Below are 13,052 nucleotides of genomic sequence, written 5' to 3'. Positions count from 1 at the left end.
TATTTGCATTCAAGAGCATGAGAGGCTGAGGTAATTTACCTTTAAACTACCTCCCCTGCTCCTTTCCTTACCAAACAAGAATGAGTCAAACTGTGGTCTACAAATCCAGAGAAGAAAAAGCTGCACCATAAGTAGCAGTTTTTAAATTAACATCATCTTAGATTTTTTAATCTTGGAAATATTTTATATCCTAACTTCTAGTTTAACGCCATCATTGAATTTCACTTTGTAATAGTTCCCTTGACTGTTCTACATTTCCCTTCTAGCGTCCCCATTGTAAAACATCCACAGAATTCAATCTTCTTAATTATCTCCACAACTAGCTCAATTTATATCTTGGTTGGCATCAAAATTTCATAAAATATCTTTGGCCGTGTCATTTTCATAGTCTACAGAGTTGTGAATATAGTATTTTGTGGCAGTGCTAATCTGGTCTGTGCTTCGGCTTCTTTTATACATGTAGAAGCATCCAACTATGATTCTGAGCTTTTAGCCCCAAGAAAAGCAGGACGATATGATAGGTGAGCATGATGTCAGTCCTAAAAAAAATCCCTAACTTTAATAAATTACCAAATTGTATCAAGTCTAAGATGTCACTGAATGTAAGATACAGCATTTTTTAGTATACTGCTAAAATAGAAAAACTGCCCAAGATGGACAATCTAATGGATGGTCCCAGTATCAAGCCGGGACACAATATGTTTCAGTATGAGCATAAAGAAGAAATAAATTCCCATGAAGAAGAAGATACCAAGGATCTTTGGTTGTTTCAACCACAATTATGGGTAGTGAAAAGGGGAAGAAATACTCCTTAACCACAAGGTGGTACTCATGAAGGTTTACTTTCTGAATTCACCAACAGGGTGGACCAAAAATCTCAGACAAGGCTTTAATTTAAAGAGGTATCAGGTTAGTAGGGTCTCATGTGTCTGGCAGGAGAACAAATTTTTTTCTGAAAGAAAACCAATTCAACTCAGATCAAGAGCAACTGTAAGATCATTCTGATATCAAAGATCTTAAGATATAAAGTGTGCACCTAGAATGAACTTACCACAGTATTATCTTCTACTAGAGGCCTGATACTCAAAATTCGTACAAGGGACTTGGCCCTCGCAGCCCAACCCCGGCTTTGTCTGGAAGGTCGTTGGAAGGTCGTTTGGCTGTCCGGTCTAATTAGCATAATATGCTTTTGTTATTATAGACAACTTTTGTAAATGCTTTTTGAAACTATTTCCATTGGAGATAATTATCACAATGAGCATCTTCTGATAGTACCTTAAGCAAATAATTCAATTATTCATAATATATGTGTGCAGAACATGCATATACAACCTGAATAAGAAGTTTGAAATAGTTAATGCCATCATTGTTCTTTATTAAACTTTTAAAATATGGCACCAGAGATCACCCAAATGTTTTTACGCCTATAATTTAACCATTGTAAACAGAAAACTTTTAAGCATGCTATATTTCTGAAGTTCCAAAACTTAAAAGGAAAGCATGTTAGAATGGAAGATGGTATTTTCATTATTGTTTATGGAAGGTTTATACTTCAGCAAGTGGGTATTTTCCATCATCTCCTATCATACCTCTTGGGAAAAAGTAAATTAAACATCAAAGTCTATGTCTTTAAATATAAACATTCCTGATAATTTTACTCTGACATACAAATTATGTATGTGCTGAAAATAAGACATATTATATATTCAGTATAGACTAAACCAATATTACAGCAGATTTATTGATATTGGGGTTGCTTTTCATGTAATTGAGTTTCAGCCTGCTCTATGCTAAGAAGCATTGCAGGTTTGGGCATCACAAGATATTAAGCCCAGTATCCTAATATATATAAAAAGCTAAGTGCCATCACAACCAAACAAACAACCGGTCACCATGAAGTGCATAAAGCACCTTTCAGTCCCCCTTCTCCCTCGGGCCCAAGCCACTCACCATAAGGGGGGGCTGGCGACGGGGTGGGACTGGGGACTATTGAGTGGCAGTGGCGGGCTGCTTCACGGGGTGGCCATGAGCTTAGCAGAGCAGTCACCCAGGTGGCAGTGAGTTTCGAGAAGCAATCACGGGACAAGGGAGTTTCACGGAGCAGTCATGGGGTGGGGAAGGGGGAGTTTCACAGAGCATCCAGCGGCTAGCTTCATGGGACAGCAGCAAGCTTTGAGGAGCAGTCAGGGGTGGGGGGAGCCTCGTGGAGCAGTCGCAAGGTTCACAGTGTATCCTGGGTGGGGAGCTTCATGTAGCATTTCAGGGCAGCAGAGGCCATGCGACGGAGGCCAGGCTAGGCTTAGGGACCCTAACCGTGCACTATTTCATGCACAATGGACCTCTAGTTAAATATAACTATTCAGATGGCTTTATAGTAACTTCATAATACCCAATTTCATTTTCTTATTTCAAATTTTAATAAGTCACTAAAAAATAAGATACTAGTGACTCTCTCTGAAACAAGAATTACTATGAACAATAAAATTAAAATGCCCTGGTCATATCTGTTATTTATGCATCTAGCTATCTGTATACCAATAAGAGCATTTTAAACAAAATATTTTCCTTCTTTGCTTGAACTTTAACAGCAAATATTATTGAGAAAAAAATCTATACAGTAAAATATTAAAATTACAATGTGATAAAAACAACTAAAATTAGATTTATCTTTATGTACATCACCTATTAACTGTATTTGCTAAATATTTAAAATAATTTACAACCATTTGCCCCTCCCCCAAATTGTTGTATTTTCATTATTTATGAAATTCAACTTTTCAATAACATAACTTGGGAAAACATCAAAAATGATAACAGTGACCAAGTAGTTGAATAAACACATTTCATTAACTCACCCAACTTTGTCTTTTCTACATGACATCAATTTTTTAAGATTCTTACATTATTAACATTTCAATCTTGGAAGACATTTATGGGGTTAAAATGGAGAGTGAAATAAATGGAAAGCTGAAATGTGATGCCTTCTGTTTCTGCTTTATTGGAAGAGAATCAAATACTAAATAAGGCCTTTAGCAATATGATATTTCTGGCCAAATGATGGATATCATGACTTTTTGTTGTTACAAAAGGAAGCAATTTATTTAACTTCTTTCTTTCCTCCCATTCTTTCTGGTTTATTAGGCTCATTTCATTTCCATAAATTATTCCACTAAAAGAGGAAATGATTAATTGAAGATTGCTTCCTTAAAAATATTATTTCTTGTCATTAACAGCTGCAACATATTGTAACATTGTTTTATTCAAAAACACTGTGGTGCATTTAAAATTATTTTAATGTTTGTTGTTCTCTCAATTATTTAGCTCTAAATATTCAATTCAACCCATGAGAATTCATTATGCAAATTTAACAACTATACCCTTCTTGTCTACTGGTAATTTTCATTACAAAAGTTTGTATTCAAAACAGTTGCTTTCTAAGTGTGAAATGTATTTCTAAATGGATTACAATGAAATCAATTTCTTTCTGGAAATCTACAAGATAACTCATTGGCAAGGACATCCTTTAGAGATTTAGGTGCCCCTGGAGATATTAGCCTGTATTCTTTGATTTATCAAATTTCTTTCTCTTCTTATTATCCCATATTTGGAATTTTTTTTATTCTGGAGTATACTTGAATAATCATCATTTTCTCTCACATTATCTCAAATCAACTGTTGTAACATTCTAAAACTTAACAAGTTTAGACTATTTTAAATGTTTAACAATGCATTCTGTCATAATCAGGGTTATATACCTTATGCCCTTTCTAATTGATTACATTTTAAATTATTTTCAATAAAACTATGGTAAATCTGTCTTGAGGATGTCAAAGTTCCATGAGATTTTAGCTTTAAATACAGGGTAAATAGTTGCCTAGATTTGCCATTCAGCAAACTTCAGCCAAGGGTTAATGACTGTCTTATAGAATGTATAGTTTGGAGGAAGATAGCTAGATTAATAATTAATTCTAATAAATAAACTACAGAACTGTAAAGATATATGCAAAACAATATGCTAGGAAGCATAAAAGAGAAAACAATTTCTTTTTTGATGGTGGAGGAGCAAGATTGATGTTGGGGAGGAGTTCATAATTTATCTAGTATGAATTCTCAATAAAATATTCTAACTTTTGAATGAATTAACAGTTCAAAATATTAAAAGAACAACCATGACAATAATACCACCTTACATATTTATGATTATTTCTGTATTCAGACATTATACTGTTATTTTTATGTAGATATATTTTATGAACAAGAAAGAAAATATTTTAAAGGGTTATAAGTATTTTGTTATGTATAATTGTTAAACAAACTAATAGATTTCATACAATTTGCAATTATTTGATTAAATACAAATATAAGATAAAGATAGTGATAATGTCACATAGGCAAAGAAAGTATGCTGACAGAGAACAAAAACAGTCATGCAGGAAAAACATATCAAGAAGTTATAAGGGCCCTCGCTGGTTTGGCTCAGTGGATAGAGCATTGGCCTGCAGACTGAAGGGTCCAAGGTTTGATTCTAGTCAAGGCACATGCCTGGGTTGCTGGCTTGGTCCCCAGTAGGCAGGAGGCAGCTGATCAATGAGCCTCTCTCATCATTGATGTTTCTATCTCTCTCTCCATCTTCCTTCCTCTCTGAAATTAATAAAAATACATTTAAAAAAAAAGAAGTTATAAGGGTAAGACATAAATTTTACTAAAAGATTTTTTGGTCAATGTAGAAGGGGAAATATGATCAATTGATGAGTCACAAAGTACATTAAAAATTAAATTGTTCATGAAAATCTAAATAATTCCTAAAAAAATTACACCAGAAAGAAAATGTTTTCTATCACCTGGGAGATCTTGGAGAGAAACTGAAAACTAAGCAGGTTTCTCAGGACTATTGGGAGGGTTACCCCAAAACTCTTTATGGACCAGATAGTATGATTAAATTAATTGAGAAGACAACTTAGTGATTTTTTTAAATGCACCTAATTGCTAATATATTAATAGTAAAGCCTCTTCTTTCTTATTATAAAAGATACATTGGTCTTAGCTTTGGGGTAACTAGTCTACGAAAGTATTAAAAAAGTTCTATGTTTGAAATCAATAACTTCCTTATACCTTATATTTCTATAGCTATTTATAGTAACATACATTAGGTGAGAGTCAAGTCAACAAGGCCTGGGAGTCATGGTTGGTAAACCAGAAGATAGTGGCTCACCTTGTTTGTTTCTGAATCTAGTAGACTTTTTTTCTGTGTTGTCATGCTGTCATGTATCTTAGGATTTCATGAATATTTAGAGCTGGGATGAAAAGTCTCTTCCTAAAAGTAAAATGATTTCTTTTACTAAATTAAAACTTTCTTTTTTTACTTTTTAAAATTTTATTGGTGTGAAAACCATTTTAACAAAATTTTAACAAAAATTAACCATTTTAACAAAATTTAAGTGTGTGGTACAGCACTGTTAATTATAAGTACAATTTTGTACAGCAGGCTCAAAATCTTATTCATCTTGCATAACTGAAACTATATACTCATTTAATAGCAACTCCACACTTCCCTTCCCTCCCACCCCTGGCTACCACCATTCCACTTTCAGCTTCTAGGAATTTGACTATTGTAAATACCTTGTATACTGATAAGTAGGATCATACAGTATTTGTTCTTCTGTGAGTGGCTTATTTCCCTTAGCATGTCCTTAAGATCCATCTAATTTGTTGCTTATTGCAGATTTCCTTCTTTGTTAAGGCTGACTAATATTCCAACTTAAAGGATTTCTAAATCAAAAAAGTTTGAACTGCACAGCAATTAGCAGGAAAAAGATATTCCATGTAAACTGTATTGATCTCTGTGACAATGCATTTTAATGATTTGTGGTAGCTCCTGAATCAAAGAAGACTTTCCAGCAGAGAGATTCAATTTCTCTCCATCCAGGGAAGCAGATATCTTACAAACTAACAGAGCAACGTGTGCCATATCTATTCAATCACTAATAATTTCAGCGAAAAAATACTACCATATTCAATGTCGATATTGAAAAAGATATATATCTCCACTATGGAAAAAAGTGACTTCAAATAGATTAAATTCTGTTTCTTTACATTTCATTCATTTCTTTTTTTTTTTCCTATTTCTAAGGGGTTGATCTTTTAAGTAAGAAGGGACAGACACTTCTCTATATTAAAAAACTTGTATTTCACACCTCCATCTATAGAGGAAAAGGCACTGAAGTTGACATTCCTGGAAATAGCAAATGGAGGCAGAAGGTTGATTCTAGGCAGGGTGAGACTGAGAGATGGTGGACATCGGCCATGTACACAGGGATTAGATGGAAGGGGGATTTGGGAAGTTTTACATCTAATGAGAACAATCATATTGTGCCTGACAAACAAAAGTACTCGTTTTGATTATAAGGAGAGTAAAACTGTCAAAGTGATGCCAAAAAAGAGGCAGGGGAAGACTTTTAAATGAAAAATCTAGCTAAGTTTGAAATAGAGAGTAAAAAGTTTTCATCTGTCTCTTACTGTCAGCCCTCTATGCATATGAAAATATATTTATTATTTTCTAAGTTAATATAATGAGTTCCAGACTGTGCAGGATGTCATAATGGAAACAGGATTATACAAGATAATAAGGACGATTTTTTTTACTCTAAATGAGTTTTACCTACACCCCCTGTGTCATACTTTTGATCTTAACTGTGTTTCATTTACCACATTGAAAGAGGTTACATAAAGGGTAAAATAATAGAAACTTAATCAGGAAACAGGATTTCTTATTGTTGCATTTTATTATCGACTCTTGCCATATCTTTACTCTGATTCTTAAAAATATTGAAAGATGTGTCATTTTAAAATAAGAACAATTGAAACCACATGGCGTCAGAATTGTGCATCTTTCCTCTGAGCCATCCCAACCATTTCACACCAATTGATCTTCAGAACAAACCTGTGGATTATTTGGGAGTTATTGGCAGGGAATATAAAATTCCTGAACTCTACCTTTTGTAAAATACTAGATAAATATTGGTTGGTAAATTTAATTTTAAAGATAAAAAACAAATACGGAGAGGCAAAATCTTGTTTTCAAAGGCCTACTTGAATAACTTTACTGCTGGAAAATGTTATAATGTGAACTGGCCCCACTGATCAGAGCCTAGAGTTTTACAGTGAAAATCATTTCTTAGAGAGAGTTATCATGGCATCTAAAAATGTATAGTTATACTGCACATATGACAGATTTTATTGTTGCCATGCTATTTTCTGGTAGACAAATAGCGGCACGTGGCTTATATAATCCATACCAAAGTAATGTCTATTTTGATAAGCACTTGGGTTCTGAAACTTTACATCCTTGACATTTCTGCCATCCACAATCAATTTGAAAAAGACTCCCAACTTGGCAATAAATTTATCTCTTGAATTTCCAAATAAGTAAATACATTGAAAAGTTGAGTTGATTTCTCCAACATTTCTCATTTCATTTCTTCCTCCCTGAACAGATAAGCACCATGGCCACAGCCTTGAAGAAAGAATCATCTACGGGGTAGAAAACAGCAGCACGTTCCTGGAATGCAGCCCAAAGTCACAGCGAGCTCTGGTCTATTGGCAGTTCCAGAGGCGAAATGAAGAGCGAAAAGAAGAGGTATAGCAATGAAACCGAGTGGATATTGAGAGGGGGAGTGCTGTGCATCTTTATCCTATTCTTCACTCAATAGTAGCTCATTCATTAAGTGATTACTCATTGAAGGCTGATTATATTGCAGGCTTTGTGCTAGGAGTTGGAGAAACAAATGTGAGTTTTGTCTCAGAAGCCATTGTGGATATATTTTAGAATCTTCTTTCTTCTTTCTGTAGTTATCTACAAAGCAGTTATGTGTATTTGTTGCCATGGTCGGTAAACTGCAGCTCGCGAGCCACATGCGGCTCTTTGGCCCCTTGAGTGTGGCTCTTCCTAAGCCTTAGGAGTACCCTAATTAGGTTAATAAAATGTACCTACCTATATAGTTCAAGTTTAAAAAATTTGGCTCTCAAAAGAAATTTCAATCGTTGTACTGTTGATATTTGGCTCTGTTGACTAATGAGTTTGCCGATCACTGGGAAAAAACAAATCCCCCTAGTAATTTTAATTTTTGTTCAATTAATTCTGCTATCTAAATATGTGTGTGTGTGTGTGTGTGTGTGTGTGTATGTGTGTGTGTTTTCTTCATTAACTTCCACCTCCAATAGGAAACGCAGGTTTGGGAAAGGGAGTGGTAGATTTATGATGAAGTATGTAAGGTCCCAGTATGAACTCTCATGTGAACTTGGCATGTAGCATCAGTCAGAGCTTCCTCCTCAATGGATACATTTATTCCTCTGTAAAAATAAAGAATTGTGCATAGAAAATATCAGTGAAAACTCTGAGCTTTCTACAAGCATTAAATAAGGGTAACCAGACTATGCAGGTTATTTTTAAATGTATTATGTGCAGACAATTTTATAAACATAATCTGAATATAAAGGCAAAAATTATCCCATTATCTTTTTTGACATCTGAAGCAGTCTTTAAGTATGCAATCACATCACACAAATGTCAAGGTTGGTTTTGTTTGTTATTGTTAGACATCTCTGGTAGAAATTGTATTCAAAATAAAAGTGAGATTAAATAAGTTCAAGAACATATCTGCATGGTTATGTCACATCTGAGACTTAGGAAATGGAATAAATAATTATTAAGCTTGTAATCCTACACTTTTTCTACTTGCTCCATTGCTAATTTTTGTGTTTTATTTTTTTCAAATCTTACTAAATGCTCATTCTAATGCTGCATTGTTTTCTACTATCATGGTTCTGCATTTCCAATTCCAATAGTTAACGTTTACGTTCTCCTATATTTATACGCCTTCTTTCAAATGTACAAAAGAAAGTATATATTTGTACTTTCCTCCCATTACCTTGAGTATTTTAAATTATTGTAATGAGAAAGTTTATTAAAACCATAGGGAGCCAGTGTTTTGCAATGCATCTTAAAAAAACAATTGACAAATTTATAACTCTATTTTCTGATAGGAAAGTGGTAGCGTATCTCTTAAGCTAGAAACTTTAAGTGTTACAATGTGCCTCCACACATAGTCTAAATTTTTATAGCGATAGAGTTTCAGAAATTACATTTCTTTTACATACATATATATTTTACTGCCTTTTTTTCCCTTCTGCTAGATTAGAGTGGATGATCATATCATCAGGACAGAACAAGGCCTTCTCCTGCGTAGTCTACAGCGGAGGAATTCAGGCAACTACCTGTGTCATGCCGTGGAACACGGATTCATGCAAACTCTTCTTAAAGTGACCCTGGAAGTCATTGACACGGAGCATTTGGAAGAACTTCTTCATAAAGATGATCATGGAGATGGCCCTAAGACCAAAGAAATGTCCAACAGCATGACACCTAGCCAGAAGGTCTGGTACAGAGACTTCATGCAGCTCATCAACCACCCCAACCTGAACACAATGGATGAGTTCTGTGAACAAGTTTGGAAAAGGGACCGAAAACAACGTCGGCAAAGGCCAGGACATGCCCAAGGGAACAGTAACAAATGGAAGCATTTACAGGAAAATAAGAAAGGTAGAAACAGGAGGACCCACGAATTTGAGAGGGCACCCAGAAGTGTCTGAGTTTCATTACCTCTAGAAACCTCAAACCAGTAGAAACTTGCTTAAGACAGTAACTGGAAAAAATGCAATATACATGAACTTTTTTCATGGCATTATGTGGATGTTTACAACGGTGGGAAATGCAACTGAGTTCCACCAATTATAAATTAAGTCCATGAGTAACTTTCCTAACAGGCTTTCTTCCTAATGCCAACACGTAATAGAGGTCAGGTGAACACAGATGTTCCCTGTAGCAGTCTTAACGTTTCCTATGGGATTTCACTGTACAGGTTTTGCTTTCTTTGCCTGAGAAATAAAAATGTCGTTTGCCATATTGCCATCTAAAGAAGAAAAATTGCATCAGCAAAGCCATTTTATTTAACTAAAACTTTAAAATAAACTGCATGGATTTACTAAGCTGATGAATATTCCAAAATGTGGTTGGATTCATGGATATTTCTGTCTACCAGCACTCCCGTTTATATGTACTGGAGGAGTAAAATGATACTGAATGAAATGGTCTGTGGAAATATGAAAAACATAAACCATCCATCATCCAGAAGAAAAATGGAATACACTGATCTACTACTGATGTCTTCTTTCAGCTTTGATCTAAAGATGTATTTTATTAAAACTATAATTTAAATGTACCATGACAAATATGCAGTAAAATTTAGCTCTTTCCTAAGCTAGAGTAGGTTTTTGTCTTAACAATTATTGTGCTATATAGTTTTTGCTTTAAAAATACCAATTCTGTGCTGCTTTCTTTTTCAAAATGTTGTTTTCTGTTCTGCAAGAAGGAGAGCCAATAATACTGTTTTAGAAACATATACACATCATTAGAAGTTAATTCCTAAAACCTGGATAAATTATGTTTTATTTTTCTGGGGTTTCAAACAAATAACACGTCTCCTTCTTCAAGTATTATCTAAATTAATTTTAACCTGCATAATGTTCTTGAAAAAACAGAGCATTTAATCCCCCCAAAAAGGGAAGAAAAAAATTGATATATTAAATGCATTTTTTTGAATCTAATGAATAAATGAGGGGAAAAGGAGCTGCATATTTCTTAAAATTAATAAGCATTATCTTAATATAATATTAATAGAAAATGTCTCTTAATTCTGAGCTTGAATCCCTGCATGATATTTGAGACATAAGAACTCTCTCTCTCTCATGATTCTATTAGGAATTACACCTGTGCCACCTAATTTTTTTAAAAAGAGAAATCAGTAATATTAAGAACACTATCTTAAAAGCAAATTTCTTAACTCTGTTTACATCTGTATCAACTGCCTCTTATTTCTCATTAATACAGTTATGTCTAAAGAACATTAATTCTTTTCATGTCAGTGGGAGTGACTTTTATACAAACTGTTTTTCCAGGACACAATCCACATTTAAAACATGTAAAACTCTTTGTCTCTTGCAACAACTTATAAAATAAGGTAATGATTATTAACTAAGCACTTGCCTGCTTTATTGTCCTAAGATGATTCCTTGCGAGTCATTGACTTCAAGGCACATAGAACCATCAGCATTACAGTAATTTGTTTTGCACTGCATTCCCCTTGCCAGAAATCCCTCCGTAGGACCTTCAACATGCACAAAAATGCAAAAGAAGCATCCTATTGCTACTTAATGAAAGCAGCACTGAAATTCTAACTCTGCCTTGGGATTCTAATGAACTCAGTTTAACTTCTCACCTCAGACTACAGTGAATTTTCTAAAATTTCTCTATCAGCTGAAAGTTTTCACAGATTGAAGCTCATGTTACAGTTTTAATGATTATGTTGAATAAACAATTTGTTGACACTTGTTTGAAATGAAAGCCTAAAAATATTCAACAATTTTAGGCTCCATTGATGAATACAGTATTACTTTTAGAAGTACATCCTCTAATGCTATCTGAATTTTAAATTGTTTGAAGAACACACTTATATAGAGAGAAAAAAAAAGTGTAAAAGGTAAATCAAAGAACAAAGAGTATTCCAAAAATAGGTCATTCTTTTATTTTTATAGAGTATCTTAACTGTACTAAAATTCGGTGTTGCATTTCATTCTATATTTGCAACTGAAACAAATTTATTCTCAATAACAAAAGTATCTTATTTCTTATTAGTCTTCAAAAATAAAGGATTTGAAGGGCTAGAGATAATAATTTCAGGATGTCTTCCAATATCTAAATGTATTTTGCTTAGCATTGTGAAATACCCATGGAAAGAAAGTCTAGACTTTAAAAGAAATAAAAACTAACAAATCTACTGGCATGTCTTTATAAGCAATCAGGTCTAAGTTTTCAAAGAAAATTATGGATATAACTTGCAGGTAAATAACTCTTATTACAGTTACAATCTTCTGCCAATGTGTACTGACAGGGGACAGGTTGCACGAAAAATAATGTCCCATTCAATTTAGCTCGATAGACTGATATATGCATGGATCATCAGAGTTGAAAACAAGTTAAGAGACTCCTGTGTCCTTAAGCAAATTATGATGGCAGTCTTAAGGTGGGCAAAGTGTACATTGCAGGAGAGAATTATGGCCCAGTTGAAATGAAATGTAAAATGTAAATGCATGTAAATGCACATTTAACAGTACTTTTTATGTATTACTTAGTGATTTTCAATGGTATGTGCTTAATATTTTTGCTACCTACACATTAGGCAAAGAGATGTAAATAATTTTGAAAAGAAGACGAGTGTACAATGCAACATTGTAGAGGTACTCTATTTCAGTGTGTTCAACATCCCCCGGAAATGCCAGAATCCCCACCCGGGTGACAAGGTGGTTTAAGTGCTATTTAAGGGCAGGAGGTGTGTGCCCACTCAGTAAGCATGTTTTTTTCCAGGTAGTACACATGTTCCATATCTGTATTTATCATTGCATTTCAGATGGGAACTACAAAACTGGAAAGAAAATGTAATGAAACTGCTGCTGTAAATTATTCCTTTCGGCATGTATTCAGTTGCTAAATACACATTTCTTCAAAACATTTGAATTCAGATGTCTTTACTGTCACCTCCAGCGTATGATGTCAAGGAACATAAAGTTTAGGAAATGTGGAGACCAAGTCAGGTGGCTACATAATCAGCTCTCAGATTCCCGCATTGTGGCCATCTGCGAACTGGGTTCTATACTTACGGTGATGATGTGAAATGTTATGGCCTTTAAATTAAATATTGTTATTTTTATGTCATGCCTAAAGAGAAAATACGGGGATGAAACTCTACAAGGTGTCATTATCATAATCATTTTGGTTTTATTCAGGACCTACGATGATGTCTGCAAATTTGTTATTGAAATCGATGATCCTGAAGGTTATAAGCGAGAATTAACATGGAGTGAATAGCATAATATTTTGAAATCTTTGCTTTATGAATTCACTTTTTACACACAATTTGATTTCACTTTAATGGAAATCT

General features: G+C 34.1%; 1 protein-coding gene across 1 annotated transcript in view; it reads left to right on the top strand.

Moving 5' to 3' along the window:
• The window catches only part of SEMA3A (semaphorin 3A), a 195,098-nt gene extending 182,313 nt beyond the window's left edge, over positions 1-12,785 (top strand). The window contains exons 16-17 of the mRNA XM_070424158.1: positions 7,494-7,636; positions 9,193-12,785. Of these exons, the coding sequence (XP_070280259.1) occupies positions 7,494-7,636; positions 9,193-9,648 (599 nt within the window). The 3' untranslated portion in view covers positions 9,649-12,785. The remainder of the gene's footprint in view (positions 1-7,493; positions 7,637-9,192) is intronic.
• The last annotated feature ends 267 nt before the right edge of the window (positions 12,786-13,052 follow it).

This window comes from Myotis yumanensis, unplaced genomic scaffold (genome assembly GCF_028538775.1).
Source record: "Myotis yumanensis isolate MYYU_CA2020_CCGP unplaced genomic scaffold, mMyoYum1.0.hap1 SCAF_9, whole genome shotgun sequence".
NCBI lineage: Eukaryota > Metazoa > Chordata > Mammalia > Chiroptera > Vespertilionidae > Myotis > Myotis yumanensis.
Note: the sequence above shows the minus strand (reverse complement) of the source record. Positions and strands in the feature narration are given on the sequence as shown.